Below are 20,345 nucleotides of genomic sequence, written 5' to 3'. Positions count from 1 at the left end.
GAGCTTGGGTGAGGATGATCCATATCCTAAGTAGCTTAACCTCCATACCAGACACTGAAGTGGTTTGTAAATTCTCCAGCTAGTAGTGAACTATAAAATCAGAAACACTCATTTTAGGTGAGATTTTGGTTGGAAGTGTGTGGAGTTTTAGGCTGGCTTTCTGATGTGAGGTCATTTTGTTTCAGTACCTTCTTGCTTTGTGCTCAGAATAATCTCAGCTGTCCTGATGCAGCGGCTCTGAACACTGAGGGGTCCCCCAGCATCACCCCCAGCCCTTGTCTTGGTGTGTGACAGAGCCAGATCCACGTGTTTGGGATGCAGAAGTGGTTGTCAGTGTTTCACATCTTGGGGTGAACTGAAATATTGCTTTGTGCTGTCAGGGGGGAAAATGGTTCCAAAATTTCTTATATTTTTCCCCTTGCTGCAAAGCCAGTTTGTAAAACCAGTGCAGTCCAGACTGTGAGTGTGTGAGTTACTGAATGTGTCAATTCTTTTGTACTTTCTGCTGTCATTAGTGATTTAAAAGTGAAACTCTTCCAGAAGGAGAGGTGTGCTCTCACTTGAGCTCATTAGTAGGAGGTTTATGTAACTTCTTCTGATAAAATAGATATAATGATATTTAACTGTGCTTAGAAGGCAAATGTGTTGAGGGACAGGATTGAGCAGAAATAATTCCAGTGTGTTGAAAATGCTGATTTGGGGAGGGGGGGCACTTTGTAGTACAGTGAAAATTGTGTGAGTGAGACTGTATTTTCTTCTAATCCTAAATTCTCTAATATGCTACTGACTTCTCTGTCAGTAGGGCAGGAGAATGATCTCAGGATTGCAAGAGTTTTTTGGAAAAAGAAGGTCAAAATGAGCTTTTGACACAAACTCAGCTTTTGGTTGTGTTACAGTAAATAAAACCGTGCCCGTTTCCTTCATGAAGCCAGGCCAGCTGCTCAAGTTAGCTAACAGAAATAGTCTGCACTTTGATAGTAGTTTAATTTCTGCTAGATCAGTTGAGAAATCTGCACTGTTTTGTGGTAATTACATTAATTGTGGTTTTGATGTCCTTTTTTTTCCAGAATTTACATGTTTGACAGCAGAAGTTGGCTTTCTACTGTAGTGAGAGAACATGTAAGTAGAGAAAAAAAAGATTATTTTTTTTTCCTAGTCCTTGAGAAACATCCTATTTTTAAAAAGTGGTTAATTCCGATTTTTGGCTGTCAATCTGTGCAAGCCTAAAGTACGTGTTTGCTCCTTCTGCATGTGTACTCTTGTGTCAACAGGAAGGATTTTAAAATGGCCAGGAAACCTGCTAAATAATAGATGTTAGTGCCTGCCTTCTGTCAGAGAGGGAACTGGCAAAGCAGAGGGAGACCACAGATGAAACTGTTTCATCTCAGTGGGGCAGGGAACTGTAATAAATAAAGTGATGAGAATAGTCATTCTCTCATGAATGAAAAATTACTTCTCCACCATGTTTGACAAAAGAAGGCCAAATTTCTTTTGAGCAAAGTGGCTCTTGTCAGAATGTTCTTTTCAATGTGTCAGTGTTATTTAAACAGAACCTGAAAGTTTCAGAGTTTATATTCTGTGTAATTGTAATTATTACTATTGTTCTTGGAGCAGTAAAATCTTCATTAGCTTCCAGACTTTAATGTCTGTGAGGAACATTGCTAATTGCTGTGTTAAATCTGATATTTTCAATTAGTGGATATTCACCTGTTTTTCAAAAGGCAGGCAGCAGGCTTTATTCTGTGCTCATATCTCCTCAGGATCTAAGGGAGCCCTGAATTTTTTCTTCAGTTTTAGTTCCTATAAATGTGAGAGAACATCTCAGATTTGTTCCACAAGCAATCCTGATCTCACTGTGTTTCCCACAGAATAAAAGAGAAACAAGAAATCCATCTCTGCTCCTGAAAACAAAAAGAACCCTCAGCTTTTCAAAGCCAATGTGACGTCAGCTCACTGTAACTAACAGCGAGTTGTGGATAATTCCTTTGTCATTGTGAAAATGTCCAAGCTGCTGTGCATGTTGCTAATAGGATTTGTGGTATCTGCTAGATTAGCACAGCTTCATTTAATCAGATGACCTGCTCTGGGACTGTCTGCTGGCCATGCTGGCAGCTCCTTGTTAAGGCTGGAGAGTTTGGGCTCTGGTTTTGCAAATATTTTGCTTTTCATCCATGTTGGAGTGATGGTTATTGGCAGGAAAGAGGTTGAGGGAACAAATGTCAGACAGCCTGTTCATGGGAGAAAAGGAATTTGCTAAACCTCCTTAGAAAGTTACTGTGCTTGAGTAAACTATGAACAATTCAGCTTTAAACCCTCTGTGTTGCCAGACTTTGCATTCACAGTGGCTTGGTGGGATTATGTTAGGCTGTGGCAGTAGTCACGTCTGCTAAAAATATCTTGTGGCAAGCAAAGTTTGACCAGCAAGGGATAGAAATTCAAAATATTTGACTTAATGATAGCTGTGATTTCAAACATGGGGTTTTTTTCTTTTAATCTGCAGAGATTATTCTCAGGACAAAGAGAGAGTGGAAGACTCCATCCTTTTTTTTTTAATAGGAATGGTCTAAGAAAAATAAAGAAAATTTTAGTAAGCATTGCTTCATTGCTGTTACCAGCAGATGAATTTCAGAGAGGAATAATATTTAACGGTGGAATATATGCATCAGGCTACAAAGAAATGTGAGGGTATTAATGATACTTTAGTTTCAGTAACTGGATTTAATTGGATACACAGTTTGAGCTGTGGGAAGGACACTGGAGTTGTTATAATTAAATGAGTGAACTTGAGTTCTTCCTCAGCCTTTGAATTTTTCTGTCACTGTTTTCTGAGCAGTGAGTGAATAATTCTTTAAATCTTTAAATCAGAATTAGTCCACTGGGATCATGAGTATATCTCCATTTACAGGAAGCACATGGAAGTTCTGTAAGGCTTCCTGCAGTTGAAAAATTTAGTGCAAAGCTGTTGGACACACAACTGACTGGACATACAGAACTGTCCTTTTACACAGGAGTAGAGCTCATGTTAGAGAGTCAGAGAAAAGCAAACCCTGAGCTGTTCCTTTGACATAAATGATGTGATAAATCCTTTTGACACAGCTGGATTGTGAAGTTTTGTGGGATGTGGGAAGTAACAAATCAGGCAAAGTCAGTTGATTTTCCTTGTGTGGGAAACAGAGGAACAAAGTGACTCTTCCATGGGTTCCTCGTCAGAAATGAGAGAGTTGGGTCACCTGGAGGAGTGGGGAATAGGGAATGCCCTGAAGTGCACAGATTGTTCTCCAGCAAGGGGAGATTTACCCACAAGGTGGACTGGTCAACAGGATTAGGGGAAATAAGCTTAGAGCAGAGACACTTAAGCACTTCAGCCCCTGGAAAGGTCTTGAGGGGGTTGAAGAAAGTGAATGTGTTATTCCTGAGAAGCTGCCTTCAGGGACACACTCACATAGTCCAGAGAAAGGGAGGTAAGCAGGAGTTTGGCTCCTACCTATTTCTGCACAACTCTGGGGGAATTTGGGAAAAAGGAGTGTGGAACTTGAGGAGTGACTTTTTTTTCTTGAGGTTTGCTTGATTTGGAAATGCACTAACTTCTTTCAAAAGTCCAGAAATAGTATCATCATCCACATCAAGTTGACAGATTCTTCTAGAAACCTTCTTGTAAAACAGGGTTAAATGCCTTTAGAACATGCCAAGAAATAAAAATCTATTTCATGATACTCAATTGTGCTTGTTTGTGATGAGCAAAGATTGTTCAATATATGATCCATGTCTGTAATATAAATAAATCTGTATAAAATTTCCCATGTATCAAGAGTGAGAATAGATAAAAGCATTTTTCCCCATACATTCTTTTCACCTTACCTGATGTCCTTAATCTTTTAAAGATACTTTTTTTAATACAAAACTAGTAAGCTCTGATTTACAGTATAGCTAAAAATGGGAGGCTGGAACCCTTTTTTCTCCCACAGATCTCATATTTCTACCATAAATTCAATTGTCTAAAACTTGGTATAAAAGAAATAGTGGAACAGCCAAGCTGGTTTGCTGTTTGTCCCATAAATTTTACAGTTTGCTTCAGAGAATTCCTATATTTTAAAGCCCTTGGCTGCTGTAGGGTTGTCATTTCCTGAGTGAGTTCAGTCCTGTTGGCAGGAATTAGCACTTCCTGTTGATGTTGAAACAACAAAGACTACAAAGAGAATGTAGAAATGTGCTTTAAACAATTCCTATGGATGCTGACAGAAAGGCAGTTCAGAGTTTGGAGTTGCTTGGAATGCATAGGGGCTAAGTTGGAATTCTCAAATTCTCTGTCTTCAAGATGGGAACTTAGATAATACAAGATGGGGAAAACGAACTTTCTTAATTTGACTTTCTTCCTGGAATAAGGCTTCATCTCCTTAGGCCTCTCCCTGTTCCATGCAAAGAAGCTTTGTTTCATTTAAATGCAAGAGAATTCTCTCTCATAGTGCACAAATTCTGCAGAAATAAATGGGTGCTATTTTAAGGAGAGCATATCTGCTCTGACTGACGTGAGATTATTCCTCCTATTGTATTTTTAAATAAAGCTGCATGTAAAATTTTCAGTGTAGTTCCTTGTACCTGCAGCTGGAATTTTTGGTGTCCTGAGTCTTTATTGCAGTCTCATCAGTGAGTTGCTGTGACCTTGGACAGAACACGAAAGTTTTGGCATTTCTTGCTCTGAAATAGAAATTATACCATCTCTATAAATTCTTTGTCTGGAGTGGTCAGTATTTGCTTAATAGGAAATGGTCCTTTTTATTAACTCAGAGAATGGCAGGACTGGAAATTAAGAGCTTGAAAGATCTGAAAAATCACAATTTATTCTTAAATTAACTCCTTTCTGACAAAAGCAGTGCATTAGTGTTTCACCAGGTGTGTGAACTGCCCAGGAGCTGCAGACATGCTCAAAATTCTAAAAGATATCCAGCCCAGAGTGTTTGTCTGAGGTGTAGAATAAACAAAACATCTTGAGAAACAAAAGAGCATTCCACAGAAAAGCAGGATCATTAAACAGTAAGGATGGGTTTTGTCTTAGCTGGATTTTGGGCTGAGCTGAACAGACAATCTTAAAGGGGCTTAGAGATGACCCTGGAACCAGAAGAGAGAAGGAAGAGACCCAGTTTCACAATGAAGTGAAAGGGCCTTGAAGTTGTGTGAGTGGAGTGGAGGTTTTGGGAGAGAAGCCAACTGAAATTCCTTTTCTAAGGTGCTGTGGGTTTCAGAGAAGAGGAAAAAATGGTAAATGATGCTGTGACAAGATCTGGCATCTGTTCCTACAGGTTTTCAGTTAGGAATAACTACTGTGGAGAGAGCTGCAGCCTAAGTCTGGTTATGGGGGATAGAAATATTTAGGGATATTGAAATCTAAAGTATTTTGAAGCTTCTTTTAATAGTGATGTTTGTTCTACTACTCTAATATACCTTGACAGTATGTTCTCTGTTATTATGATTGCACAAAAATTTGGAAGTTAGTCTCATCTTTCTCCTTGGGAAGGGCTTTAAGAGGAAGACAAACCCCACATGCTTGCAAAGATAAATAAGCTGATTAAATCTCAACAGAATAATATGTAAAGCTGCTAGCAAAGCGTTTCCTTTATTTAATAGTAAAGGGTCAATTCTGGCTAATAAAATGTTCTAAAATCACACATTATCAGTGTCAATTTATAAAATCCAGGTGTTCTGTATAGTATTTGAAATTGGAACCAATTAATCTTGTTCTGAAGTAAAAGATAAAATTCATCAGCATGTTTCTTCAGCATCTTTCATTGCTATCAAGCTGCAGAGATATTAAAACAGAAGGTTAAGGAACAGCTGAGTTGGAGATGTGGAATGCTGGAGAAAATGCCAACAGTATCCTTCTGGAGCAGAGACTTTTAAAGATAAGCTGTACATTTAGCAGGAAATATCCATATGATGGTGATACGGGGGATCAGCCCAATAGTTGAGCAGCTCTAAAGGCAAAAGTTGAGGTGGTTTCAGTGGTTGTGAAGTTTCATAGAGCCTGTCTTGCTGCCTCTATAAGATCCATGTCATTTGGTGCCTATGGATACTGGGAAAACAGGCTTAGAGGGGAGAAGTGTCTGATGGCTGTGGTTTCTCAAACTCCTGCCCTCACCCAGCAAAAAATCCCTGGTTTTACTCTGACAACGTGTTCATGTTACAATTTGCTCTGGGATCTCAGACATTTTAGCAGTTATTAAACAAAACTTTGAACATTTGTGAGTGATCTCCTTTTCTCCAGATAGCAGAAAAAAACTTTCATAACTGTGATGTTGCAGACAGTTCTTAGAGCATTTTTTGCAGGTGCTTGTGTCAGTGTAAATCCTTATTCTTTTGTGGGAGGATTCCTTACTCTGGTCTGAAGAGCTTCAGGGAAGTTCTGACTTCCGTGTCTAAAATTGGTGCTACCTACTTACTCAGTCTTGGACTTTTGAATTTATACAAAAATTAATCAGAAAATGAAAAAGGAAGAGGCCTGGAGGAGAGAAATTAGTCCAAATTCTATTTTATTTCCTGTGGCTGGAAGTAAAGCACATCCATTTGTGACAACATCTTATGCTGAAGGGATTTCAGACACAAATTCCCACCTTTATTCCTGTGTCTATAAATCAGTCTGCTATTTTTTTCAAGTTTGAAATGGTTGGAAGGACTTGTAATTTCAGCCTCTGCCTTCTCCTAATCCTGCTTGTGACCTGTTTTTCAGATTTCTGGTTGTTTCAGAGGTGGCAGTGGAGCACACCTTTAGCACAGGAAAATGAGCGAGCTTGACCAGTTACGCCAGGAGGCCGAGCAACTGAAAAACCAAATCAGAGTATGTATTGTGCCTGAGCACAAATGAGTGTGTCTTGAGGAGGACAGAAATGATGCCTTAAGTGTTTCCTCAATGTCAGACTTAATGAAGAAAGGGCAAGCACATACGGCTGCTTTAGAAAATTACATTTTGGTCTTTTATATTGCTTAGAAAATAAACAGAAGCAATGCACAAAATTGCTGATGAAAATGAATGTTTACTGAAGTTTGTCTGAGCTAGAGAATAACTAAAGTTTAAAAAACTACTTAAAATAACGTCAGTGATAAAATTTGTCAGAGCTTTGTCCAGGAAGTTCTTAAAGACCTCTGAGGTTGGAGGCTGCACAGCCTCTCTGAACAAGCAGTTCCACCGCTTGAGTGTCTTTGTGGTGAAAGTCACGTTGCCTTTCTTCCAAAAGAAGAAGAAATTTCAAAGTTAAATGCACAATGTGTGTTGACAGCAGGCAGTGTGTTATGGTAATGCTGCTGTTAGGATGGGTCCAGTCTGGGTGACAAGCAGAAATGTTCTCTGAACCTTGGGTTCAGGGGGCTTAATCAGCTTGACAAAACAGAGAAAAATGTACAGAACTCCATCTAATTTCTCTAATTTCCTTCTCTTGCAGGATGCTAGGAAAGCATGTGCAGATGCCACCCTGGCTCAGGTAAGAATTTCAGAGCTTAACAGGAATTAAGAGAATATGTCTCCTTTACGAAAAGAAAATGCTGTGTAAGAAAGTGATTGCAAGTGAATCTGGTTTTGCCTCCTGTAGCATTTTTTTATTTTTATTTTGCCTTTGGGTGTTTTCTTCCAGAAATAAGTACATGTTTGTCCAGTTCCTGAGAGCAGTGGCCTTGAGCAGTGATTTCTTGGAGTGACTCAGGGCACATTTCTGCTGCTTAATGGAAAATAATGCTCTGCCCTGGAGCTGGGAGCAATGCTGTTGTTACCCTGATAATCAGAACCATAAGGCCTGCTGAGGTTAAACTTCTTCAGTGTCTGCTACATTTATCTGTGCAGGAGGAGAAAGCCCAGATCAAAGGTCTGAAATCTAGAAGTCTAAGAAGATACGACCTAAACAAAACCATTTCTGGGAGTGTTTATAAATGGAATAGGCTGCTTGTGTTACGTGATAAAGACATGCTGCTTAAAATGACAGAACTTGTGAATGGGCAGCTGAAGAAAAATCAGTCAATATTGTGAATGTTGGACTGTGGGAACTGTGTTGGAGATGTTACTTGAGAGCAGTGAAGGGAAGAACTCAAGTGTGTGACATTTTCCTGTTTCAGATCACAGCCAATATCGACCCAGTGGGGAGAATCCAGATGCGCACTAGGAGAACACTCCGGGGACACCTGGCCAAAATTTATGCAATGCACTGGGGGACTGATTCCAGGTGGGTACAGAACTGGCTCACGTGGCTTCACTGCTCTCCAGAAAGTTGAGGGCACAGGCCTTGGGACCACCTGGAATTAATAATTCTGAGAGAACTGGGATAACTGAGAGAAGTCAGAAACACTGAATGCCACAATTTTCCTCCGTGTTTTTGTAATCCAAGTCTACATTTGATGCCAAAATCCCAGTCCTTGCCTACTTACCTGAAAAATACAGTAGTGGTACCACATGAATTCTGAGGAACTGTGGAAATAAAGTAGATGCCATTATCAGATGTCTTTTTTTCCTTTTTTATTTCCCTTTCCTGTTAACTACTGATTAATTTAAAGAGAAACTAAATGCCCCTAGTATCAGCTGCTTTCATTCTCTTTTCTTTACAATGTTCATCACAAAGGTGTTCCTTGGCTGCCCACAGTGATTGTGTTTCCCTACTGTTTCCTCCCTAGGCTTCTAGTTAGTGCCTCCCAGGATGGCAAACTTATAATTTGGGACAGCTATACTACAAACAAGGTAAGGCCAGCTGATCCATTGCTGTGTAATTCAGTTGTGAAAGCATCAGAGGGAAGTGTTGTCCATCATCATTTTGGCTCTATTGCTTTCCTAGTCCTAAATCCAAATTTTGAATTCTCCAAAACAATCAAGTTGTATGTAAAGAACACAACAGTGACTTCAATGTGTGAAAATGTGCACCACAAATGGAGAACAAGGAAAGACTTCCTCCTAAAGAATCTTTTGATTTGTTTTGATACTGCAGAAAGGTGATTACCAGAGAGCAGGCAGTGATGAGCATCTTGCACCAGAAGGGGCAGAAATTTTGGCATAGCAAGATGAATTTGTTGTCTGCAGTGAAGTCCTGAAAGACCTGACATGTTCTAATGAGTCATCATTTTGTGGCTGCAATCACATGAGGCAGTTCAGAGCTACTTCTACTTTCATTTGACAGTGGTTGGTATTTACTGATCATGGCCACTGTTGCAGGGCTGGCAGCAATTCCCATGTAGCCCCTCGTGGTTGACAGGGCTGCTTGAGTCTCCTGCATGGAACTGGCTTTATTCCAAATAAATTTTACTAACTTAGCTCCTCTAGCATTAAAATCAATGTTACCAGTGATTGGAGCTAATGGAATCACTTTACTAAAAAGGTAATACAATCTGGTTTGCAAATTAAAAAGAAACCCTCTCATTTTTACCTTCATCCTCATCCTTTGACCCCAGCCTGCAGGTAAATGTCATCTAAATTACTCTGACTACTGCAGGATGGTAAAATCATCACTTCATCCCATGATTTCTGTATTGATATCTTCAATTCTTATATTAATGCTAATTAATCCATGCAGTATTCTTTTGGCAGTTCCAGAACACTGGAAGTAACACAGTGTTGTCATCAATTTGATCTTTGCTTAATGATAAAATAAAAATGGCTCTAATTGAATATTCCAAATAGTAGAAGACTATTGAAATATTCTAGACTTCTTGGTAGAAGACTTCCAAGGATGAACTGGTTCTGGTTTTAGGACAGGTTTGGGTTTTTTTAGCTGCTCTTTGCTGCAGGACCACTGATTCCTGTCTGTTCCTGTGCTTCTAATGAAATTATTCCTTAAGAAATTCAGGCACATTGTTAATATTGCATGAAATATCACCATATATCTAAGGGCACCAGCCCTTTCCTAAAGATTTTATGAACAAATTTAAGGGATTAACACAACGAGTTAACAAGACAGAACAGGTTTAGCTTCTATAATTATCTAAAAAAAGTTCTTTGAGCATGGAATGACAAGGAAACATGTGGTAGTTATTTAAATGTGAAGCTTGATTGCTTGCAGTGGGTTTCCAAAGAAGGATTTAAATGGCAGTGGAAGCAGCGATTTCCTTACTTGTTCATTCACAGCATCTAAGCCTGGAATTGGCAGTTTTGCTGACTGTGCTTGGAAGTCAATATTTTCCTGAACCTATAATAAACCAATAGTAATCAGAGCACTGAAATGAAATAATTCACTTTGGACCAAAATTGCTGATGAAACTGGATTCAGGAAAAGCAAATCTGAGGTTTTATTACGTCACTACTTGTTCTGACGAGCTTCATATGCAAGTTACCCTCAAAATAGTTCAATACCCAAACAGCTCTTTTATTCTTGCTTCTCTGCCAAAAACATGATGCCTGTCTTGAGAAACAAGTGAAAAACTTCCTTTTGCTGCATCACTGAATGCAATTTCTTTAGCTGAAATCCATACCTGTGTGTGTTTCAGGTGCATGCGATTCCCCTGCGCTCCTCCTGGGTCATGACTTGTGCATATGCTCCCTCTGGGAATTACGTGGCTTGTGGTGGGCTTGACAACATCTGCTCCATTTATAACTTGAAAACTCGTGAAGGGAATGTCCGTGTCAGCCGTGAGCTCGCTGGGCACACAGGTGAGTGCTGCTCAGAATTACCTCAGCACAGTAAAAATGAAAAAAAAATTCCTTTAAATATAATTTGCTAATAATGATCTACTTCTTTCCTCAGGCAGGAGCTTAGCTGCAGATCGCTTGGTTTTAAATGTTTTTAAACAGTTTTTCAGCTGTAAAATCGAACAAAAACTTACAGCTGGAACTTGATGTTTACAGGTTTTCATATTTCCTGCTGTAGTTTGAATTCTGTGCTTTGTGAAATGGAGGTGGTTGGCAGGCAGGCTGATTCTGTAATCAGAGTGGCTCCACTGATAGTTTGGCAGATGGGCTTTCAGGAAAAAAGATGCTTCAGAGCATTCAGATGAACTTCTTTGATGCCACTGTTGGGAAACATCCAGTGTCCATGCTCAGGTCTTTGTACTGACAGGAATGCAGTTTATTTTTCCTCAGTGGTCAGACACAGTTGAGGTCATCAGCATTTGCTGCTGCTGGATGCAGCGAGACCAAGATCCACTTCTAGAAAGTTAGGTGTGTGCAGTGCAGGCTCACTTGGACTCCTCCCCAGCTTGGCCACACTTTTGTCCCCCTTCCTCTGGTTGGGTTGGGGTGGTCTCCAAAGAGCCAAACCACATTTTGTCCAAAACACTGCAGGTTCCTATACAAAAACCATCTGTTGCATTTTAGGCTTTTAGTGTTTCTTGCTGCAGCTTCAGGAGAGGAGGAAGCAGCTTATTAGCAAACCAGTTTGCCTTTGAAGGGTCATCTCTGGCCTTATTTGTGCACCTTTTGCTCTGTTTCCAGGCTACTTGTCCTGCTGTCGTTTCCTGGATGATAATCAGATCGTCACCAGCTCTGGCGACACCACTTGGTAAGCTGGGACATGGGCACAGCACTGTCAGGAAAGGCTTTTCTAATCCATTTTCTGTGCCTGAAGGAAACTTTGTCCTTCACAAACTTCATCATCACCCATAAGACTCTGGTGATACTGCTCACATGTCACTTTTTGCTGGTAATTTCAACCCTGTGAGCTTTGGCTGTTTCCTTGTACCCATGTTCTGAAGAGCCTGACCTAATTCTGTGTTAGGATGTTGTGGGCATTTTTTTCTTCATGTATCTATTTGGCTTTCAGAAATAACTGTATTAGACTAATGATTTTCCTCAAAACTCTTTTTGTATTCGGTATTTATTACTTAAACAGTCATGTTTGGATATTTCTAATACAGAATGTAAGTTATCCCCTTGAGAACCCACCCAGCTCTGTCCTGAGTCTATGCTTGTTATTCAGAAGAGCTCCTAGAAAATATTCTCCAGTGACAATAGCTGGGTTTTTTGAGAAGAATGTAGGTGTGTATCTTCATAAATTCTGGCTTCTGAACTAAAAAAGGCCTCCATCTTTTTTTCATAGATTTTTCTATTATATCTATTTCTTAAAAGCATTACAGTTCTCCCAAGCAGCAGCACTTAGAGCAAAGGCTGTCTAATAAATACCTGTCCTACACAATGCCAGTCTCTTTAAATGCCTGATTCTGAGTAGTTATGAAATATATATAGGATTAAAACCAAAAATGTTTCTGAATATGTGTTGATGTTGAGAGAACCCAAAAAACTGTAACAAAATTGAGATGGTTTGTAGAAATTATGCTCTTTGTAAGAGAATACAGCTGCTTCAGGAGCTCTGTAGTAATTCTGCAGCTGTCCTTGACATCACCTCAGTTCAGCCAAGCATCAAAGGACTTTATCATAAAGTACAGGCATCTCTTGTTTGCCTGGTTTGAACCTGCTGCTGATGGCTCTCGTTTGCTGAGAAATTACAGAAATTAAAAATCCTGACTTCCTAAAGTGTTTAGACCTCTTCTTAAGGAGGTGATAGCATTCTTTCCTTTTATACTCTTAATTATCACTGTAGTAGTGATTTGGCTGACTTGCAACTTTAAGATCAGACATAATTCACAAAGTTACTCATCCTCTGTGAGTTTATAAAAATGAGAAATGCTGGCTCAGCTTTTGCTGTAGCCTTACCACTGCTGCTTTCAGTGAAGCTGCAGTAGTACTGGATAACAGCCATGGCAGAGAACTTTGGGATGAGCAGCCCTCAGTGCCATTCATTATTTTTTTCCTTCTTTTTCAATTTAAAATCCCCAATGTTTCAAAACTGAGGATGGCTTTAAGGTCTTTTATGCACAATTAATCTGCAATACCCAAACGAAAAATGCCTATTCCTATTGTCAGGATCAATGTTATTAATACTTGGAGTTTTACTTCAGCAGTGATAAAAAGACCTCATGAAGGAGCACAGACGTGTTGATTTTTACACAATTAATCTGCAACAGCCAAATAATTCAACCAAAAATGTTTATTTCCATTATCAGGATCAATGTTGTCAATACTTGGAGTTTTACTTCAGCAGTGATAAAAAAACCTCACCAAGGAGCACAAACGTGTTGATTTTTTCCTCTTTAATTATTCTTTCCAGTGCTCTCTGGGACATAGAAACTGGTCAGCAGACAACCACATTTACTGGGCACACTGGAGACGTGATGAGTTTGTCCCTTGCCCCCGATGCCCGGTGTTTTGTTTCTGGTGCCTGCGATGCCTCTGCCAAACTGTGGGATGTCAGAGAAGGAATGTGCCGGCAAACCTTCACCGGCCACGAGTCGGACATCAACGCCATCTGTGTATGTAGCTGCTTCCTTTAGCATTTCCTATTTCTCAGCTCTTCAGCACAATCAAGTATTTTCTGGGTTTTTTAGAATAAATGTGTAGAGCTGAGAGAATCACCTGAAACTTGATGTTTCAGGAAACACCAAGAAACTGGGAAATCATGGAAACTGGGTGTTGGTTCATGTGTTTCCTCACTGGGTTTATCCATATCCCAGTGTGGAGAGGTGCAGCCTCTGGTTTGCTGTGCTCTGGTGTGATGCAGAGGGATTAAACCTGAAACCATTTGTGTTTTTGTTCTCCCCCGTGAAGTTCTTCCCCAATGGCAACGCCTTTGCCACGGGCTCGGACGATGCCACGTGCCGGCTCTTCGACCTGCGGGCTGACCAGGAGCTGATGGTTTATTCCCATGACAACATCATCTGTGGCATCACCTCTGTAGCATTTTCCAAGAGTGGCCGCCTGCTCCTAGCTGGGTATGATGACTTCAACTGCAACGTGTGGGACACGCTGAAAGCTGACAGAGCAGGTAAATGGCTTTGAATATTGGACACTTCATTGGAGTCCCCACCCCTGGAGATGTCCAAGGAATGCCTGGACGTGGCACTCGGTGCTCTGGGCAGGGTGACAAGGTGGGGAGCAGCCATAGGTTGGACTCGATGGCCTTGGTGACCTTTTCCAACCTTGGTTCTGTGATAGTGAATGTGTGACTTGAGTCTCGTGCACAGATCTGTCAGCACTTGCTGTCTCAACTTCAGAACTCTCTGAAAACTTCTTTAGGCTGCCCAGTGATGGTACAAATCAGTTGGAATCCTGCTCAAGGATGGATGCTTGAGAACAGGAAGATTGCCATTAAAAACAAGGGCTTGGGGTGGAGGGATATTCTTTTTTAGATTTTATGGCTTTGTTTATGCATTAACTATTCAACATGAATGTTGCTATTTATACACAAGAATTTTTTTCCTGGTATTTGTAGCAGTAGTTGTAGAGACAACCAGCAAAACAACAGAGGCTGTGGAGTTTCTTATGAGGAAACAAACATGAAAATCATGGTGCAAAGATGAAGAGAATTTAACTTCGGGTCTTCAAAATTAAAACTTTTGTTGGAAAAAATTTATAAATTAGGCCACAAATGTTTCATTACTCTGATCAGAATAAGAGATGATAAAAATATTCTGCATATTGAAATGTTCCAAGGCTTCAGATTGCCAGGCATGTCTGGCACTTCTGATATTAAACACTTCTATATTTTCTGATATTGGCACTTCTGTATTAAACACCTTTGTGGTTGTGTGTTCAGTACAAGTATTTAAGACTTCTTGGTGCTGATTTTGTTTTAGCAAATTGCAGCACTTCCTATTGCTGGTGGGAGAATGAGGAGAGTCCTCTAATTCATGTAGAAAGATTAATTTCAAGTCTATCAAGAATATCTTGGCTCAGTGCTGTGGACTGGAAAGTTTGAACATAATTAGATTTTCTTTTTGCCTCCTTGAAACTGCTAAATTAAAGGGGATAGAGGAAAATGTTGTCTCCCTTAATTTTTCTGTTTAGTGTCTCAATTCTTTCTTTTAATGGTGCTATAATTGAATTGTATTAGATCTCCATATTGACAAATAGATTGTATGGAGGAGTCTGTCTTGTGAATGTAGTAAGAGAAAATTGGATGAAAAATGCTTTAGAGTTCATAACACAATTCAGTTTAACTTCTGGTTTTAAAAGAAAGTTTTTTACAAATACGAAAATTTGGTAAAATTTAGCTGATCTTTATCACTGTGGTGAGGAGCAAAAGCTGTGCAGTGCATGGTTATAGTGACACTGTCAGAATCTTCAGGGCTTCACTTCACAACTCATGGGAGACAATAAAGGTCATAATATGGAAAATACACAAGGAGGATTCTGGGGTAATGCATTTACTGAATTATCCCCTTGAGACCCCACCCAGCTCTGTCCTGAGTCTGTGCTTGTAAAACCAAAAGCATTTAAAATTCCAGCTGTGTTTGTTCAGCATTTTTGACTCTGGAGCTTGGCTAACCCAAACATGCTGTGGTGCAACTTGAACAGACAGGAAATCACCCAAACAATGCAATTTATTTGTTGCATTTCTCACTGCAGGTGTCCTTGCTGGTCACGATAACCGTGTCAGTTGCTTAGGTGTGACTGATGATGGCATGGCAGTGGCAACAGGGTCATGGGACAGCTTCCTCAAGATCTGGAACTGAAGTAGGTGAGTGCCCAACTCACTTTGGGTGCTTTGGGGTCCAGAGTGCTTTTTGCCAGCAGTGCTGTTACGGTGCTGATCATTCAGGGTGGGAAATCAGTGAGGAGCAAACCCGAGCAGTTGGGGGGTGTAGATGACCATTAACATATGACAAATTTCTGGAGGCCTATTTTTAATTACTGTATTACTCAGTGGGTTTTTGAGTAAATACCCTTGGGGGCGGGGTGGGTGGATAATGCCTGGCTGTGGCAGTGGTGGGGACAGCAGAGCTTGCCACTTGTTTGCAGTTTCTCAGAGTGTGACTCTCACCAGATGTTTCTGTGTGCCAGAAGAGCAGCGGACTCCACGACTGGAAGAAGTTTCCAACGGTTGAAAATTAAAAACGATAGCATATCCAATCCAACCATACTAACTTGGACCCCCATCCTCCCCAACTTCAAAGGGCAAGATCTTTTCCGTCTCCTGTTGCTGAAATGAAGAGCACAATTACCTTTCCAAGAAGAATTTCTGTGTTGTAAGCAAAATGAAATTGTGCATTCCTTTTGGGACCATTTTTTTTGTCTTGAGAATTTAAAAACAAATGAAACACTATCATAAAAAGCATGACCAGAAAATAAACTTGAGCATAATTGTGAAACAGTTAGCTTTCACTGTAGTTTCCAAGTTGAAGTTAAGGACTTTATCTCACACACTTGCAAATTTTAAAGTCATGTTTGTAGCAGGATTTTTTTCAAGTTTCCTTTTTAAATACATTTCCTTATGTATTTAATTGAGCAAAACAAGGGAGTCCTAGCCCAGAGCACTGGGGGTTGTTAACGCTGTAAATTTAGTCCCTAATTTTTTTTTATTTTTATTTTCTAGTATCACAGATAATTGTTGCACAAAACTTGGCATATATAGGATAATGTTAAGCAGTAAGGTAACCAAGCACATGCTGTAAAAGGTAATGAATGCTTGTTTAAAGAATCCTTTCACCTTTTATGGATTACAAATGCAATCCTTGGTCCCTCCTGCCCCCCCTTTTTCACCACACTGATTTTTTTAATCTGTTTTGGTTTGTCCACTTGGAAGGGCAGTTTATATATCCTAACACTATCCTATAAGTCTCAACAACCAGGAATCTCTGTTTTCAAAAGAGACCTATCCTACACTTGGGTATTGAGTCAATTCTTTGTGTATGAAATGATGTACAAATCAATGTTTTGAAAATAATGATCTTGAACTTTCTAAGTTAAACAGAAAAAAAAAAAACCTTTTTTGATTGTTTGCCATATTGGGTGGGTTTACTCTTAGAATCGCATGCTGTAGAAATGCTAAAAAGTGCATATTGGACTAAGTCCTTAGATGTTTTTTCTTTGAAGAAATAACCTGTTTAAAAACTGTAACCATTGTCGCTGTATTCATTTATTGTTGCTACTCTGTGCATAAATCTATGAAGAACTCCAGTACAAAGCTATGCACGTTTTGGAGTAGCGTGATAAGTCACTTTTTTTTTTTTTTTTTTTTTAAAGAAAAAAAAAAAAAGAAACAGCCTGTTCAAACAATCGCTGTCAAAGATTCTGGGGTGTGGGAGGAGGGAACCTAGACCATCTTCTTTATAAATCAGTTCCTCACAGCCAGTTCCTCTTGCAGGATGAGTCCTTTGCATCTGATCAGAGTCATTTTTGTAATGAGCAGGTTTTCCTGGCTTTCTTTTCAAATAAAATGTTAAAAGCAGCAGTGTTTGGACAGCAGATTGTTCTTTCCTATCTTCTCACTGTATCCAGAAATGCTCCTTCCTAGCAGCAGTAGTAGCTTTTCTCCATTTTGTTTTTTCTGCAACATTCTGTACAAAAATGTGCTGTAATTGTGCGTTAGGCCTGGATTTGGCATAAAAGATGAGTTCCCTCTTACTCTCTTTCATGAAACTACTCTGTAGAGCTTTCTCCACGCCCTGTATCCCTCTTCACCTTTTGTATTTAATTTTAAAGTCAGTGTACTTCAAGAAAGCTGGATGCAAGATAGATACTATATTAAAATGTAATGTTATTTAAGATGTAATAAAGCAGTTTGACATGAGTTTGGACTGATCTGTTTTGCAGCTTCATGTTCAACATGCAGAACATCTTCTGAGTTGTGAAATAAACACACAGGAGGAGGGAATGCTGTCCCCAGAGAAATGGTTTGGTGGTTTTTAAATGGTTAATGGTCAGTTATTGGGCAGAGTACGCCCTTAACTCCAAATTCTGAGAGCCAATACGGTTCATGAGGTGCACATCACAAAGATGCTTTGTGCTGTAGCAGTGGAGCACCTGAAGTGGGAAATCAAAGCAAAATGCTGAGTAACTTCTATTAAAACTTTTGTGTCCTTTAATAGGAAAAGAATTGAGTGGAACGTGTGTTCCTGCCACGTGAGGACCTGGCCACAGCAGCTCTGTTGGCACTCTTAGATTGACAGGGTAAGAAGTCATTTTCATGCTCAGTAAGAACAAAGTTTCCACAAGGCAGAATTTTATCTAAATTTTTTTTTATTATTATTGTTTTATACCCAGAGAAGCAGATTTGTAAGTGAGGTGTTAAAAAGCAGTTGGTTCAACAATCTGGTATTGGTTGACTTGAGGGTTTTGTGGTTTTAGTGGGTAAAGTCCCATCTCTTGTTCTGACCTAAACAAAAGTGGATTTTCCTTCATTTCACATCAACCAAGAGAAATTCCAAAGCCATGGCTTGGTCTCACACCAAACATGGAAATTCTCAGCCTCATTGGAGAGGTTTTTAAAAGCTGGGAGTATGGAAAATATGATGGTGGCATTACCTAACTGTGAGCACTGGGGTTTCGGGCTGCATGAGACTGGTAGGTAGCTCATGGCTAGAAATGCTTAATTTTGGGAATTCAGATTTAGTGGTTTCCAATTCCAAATGCTATAGATGTGGGGTTTCCACTCATGTGGAATATTTTTATTCCAAAGGATGTTTCATATGTGATTCTGTCTGGTCTGTAATAAAATCAATGATCTGTCTTACCTTCCTCAATCCATGTGTTAAATCTCTGTGCCCTGCCTGTGCTGGCAATAAAACATCTGCCAAGACAGTGACTTGTGTCAGGAGGCTGATGTGCAGCCCTTTGGGATTTATTTGAAATGCAAACAGTTACAGTTGCTTCTTACTACTCTTATTTTCATGTTAAATGCGAATTTTTCTTTGATTTAAGCATCTGTCATTGTGTGTTTGGCTATTCAGAGAGCTGCTACTGGAGAAAAATGGGCGTGCAAAGGGAGCAGCTCTGAACTCTTGAGTCTGGGCCAAAACTTTTGAGTTTTGAATGCCTTTAATTTTAGGATATACTCAAATCAAAATTATTTATGTCATCTTACCTGCAAGCTCCTTCTGTGGGCTTTGAAAAGATTCTGTATTGGAGATATTTGTGGGATACAGTTCAAAGAGCAGCTTCCCTCAGCTACTGGTGAATTTTTGGTGCCAATTTTGTGTTTCTGGTTGACATTCCATGACCTGAGAACACAAAATCTCAGAGAATGGGATTGGAATCCTCTCATGGAGTTTCAAGGAAGGGGTGCAAGAAGACAGAACAGATTTCTCAATCCCAGGAGCTTCAGTTAAGACCTTTAACATATTTTGTGCCCCTCAAAGCCTTTAATTTCTTCATGAATTAAATAAAAGATCTGAAGTTCTACTACCAGCAGAAAAAAAAAAAAAAAGAATTTGAGTTAGGCATTCTACCTTTTGAACATGAAGTCCCCTGGAGTGTTTTAAATCAGCTGTGAAACACACTTAAAATGACTGATTGAATCATGCCCTATAGGAGCTAAAAATAGGATAATCTGGTTTCTGGGAAGTGGCAGAGTAAATAAAGAATAATAAAACCTGTCACCCATGCTGAGCTCTCTGTGCCTGGGTCTGCAGCAAGGCAGGATCCTGTGTGGTTTTATGATTAACACTTTTTAGTGTAGGTGTAACCATGAATTCAGATTGGAGGGGAAAGAATAAAAGAAGTGGCTGATGAACAAGTTCTAACAGCAGCTGGCTATTTTTGCATGGTGCTGTTCTCTTTTTCTTCTCCTCATGTAATTTCTGAGAGTGTGCCTCTGCTTTAAGCATCAGGCTACCCAGTTACGAGTTGGTCTTTTTCCATTGCATTCCAACGTGTAAGAATCTTCCTGAAGTACGTGGAAAGTTGAATTTGTTCTGTTTCAGGGTTGTGTGAGGAAAAAAAACCCAGATTTCAGTTTCCCTCTTGGAACAAGGATGCCTGGTGCATTCCCTGTCCCTCCTGCTGGGAATGGCCCTGGCACATGGCAGCTCCCAGAGGTGGCAGCAGCCATCTGCTGTCCTCCCTCCCTCTTCTCTTGCTGATTGAACATCATTGCTTTGCTCCATTTTACCTGATGGCTTCAAAAATCCCTGCTCTGGCTCCTCTCTTTGCCTCACCACTCCTGCCTGCTGTCCTGTCCTGAGCCTGAGCTGCTGCTCGGTGGGAATTCCTCATCCCTCCCCGGGCTGGGAGACCCAGAGCTTCAGTGGGAATTCCTCATCCCTGCTGGGGCTGGGAGCAGCAGAGCTTCAGTGGGAATTCCTCCCCGGGGCTGGGAGACCCAGAGCTTCAGTGGGAATTCCTCATCCCTCCCCGGGGCTGGGAGCAGCAGAGCTTCATTGGGAATTCATCATCCCTCCCCGGGGCTGGGAGAAGCAGTTCAGTGGGAATTCCTCATCCCTTCCCGGGCTGGGAGCAGCAGAGCTTCAGTGGGAATTCCTCATCCCTCCCCGGGGCTGGGAGAAGCAGTTCAGTGGGAATTCCTCATCCCTTCCCGGGCTGGGAGCAGCAGAGCTTCAGTGGGAATTCCTCATCCCTCCCTGGGCTGGGAGACCCAGAGCTTCAGTGGGAATTC

General features: G+C 40.3%; 1 protein-coding gene across 3 annotated transcripts in view; it reads left to right on the top strand.

Moving 5' to 3' along the window:
• Positions 1 to 17,522, top strand: part of GNB1 (G protein subunit beta 1) — a 34,872-nt gene extending 17,350 nt beyond the window's left edge. Inside the window, exons 2-12 of one of the 3 annotated variants that reach the window (XM_021529863.3) lie at positions 1,068 to 1,119; positions 6,722 to 6,829; positions 7,431 to 7,469; positions 8,095 to 8,201; positions 8,647 to 8,710; positions 10,447 to 10,609; positions 11,390 to 11,456; positions 13,062 to 13,263; positions 13,559 to 13,775; positions 15,359 to 15,470; positions 15,797 to 17,522. In XM_021529863.3, the coding sequence (XP_021385538.1) occupies positions 6,773 to 6,829; positions 7,431 to 7,469; positions 8,095 to 8,201; positions 8,647 to 8,710; positions 10,447 to 10,609; positions 11,390 to 11,456; positions 13,062 to 13,263; positions 13,559 to 13,775; positions 15,359 to 15,465 (1,023 nt within the window). In that variant the 5' untranslated portion in view covers positions 1,068 to 1,119; positions 6,722 to 6,772 and the 3' untranslated portion in view covers positions 15,466 to 15,470; positions 15,797 to 17,522. Of the gene's footprint in view, positions 1 to 1,067; positions 1,120 to 6,721; positions 6,830 to 7,430; positions 7,470 to 8,094; positions 8,202 to 8,646; positions 8,711 to 10,446; positions 10,610 to 11,389; positions 11,457 to 13,061; positions 13,264 to 13,558; positions 13,776 to 15,358; positions 15,471 to 15,776 lie in introns of all 3 variants that reach the window. The other 2 variants (XM_021529861.3, XM_021529862.3) reach the window with 2 other exon arrangements.
• The last annotated feature ends 2,823 nt before the right edge of the window (positions 17,523 to 20,345 follow it).

Source organism: Lonchura striata, chromosome 24 (assembly GCF_046129695.1).
Source record: "Lonchura striata isolate bLonStr1 chromosome 24, bLonStr1.mat, whole genome shotgun sequence".
Taxonomy (NCBI): Eukaryota; Metazoa; Chordata; class Aves; order Passeriformes; family Estrildidae; genus Lonchura; species Lonchura striata.
This window is presented reverse-complemented; position numbering and strand designations above follow the sequence as displayed.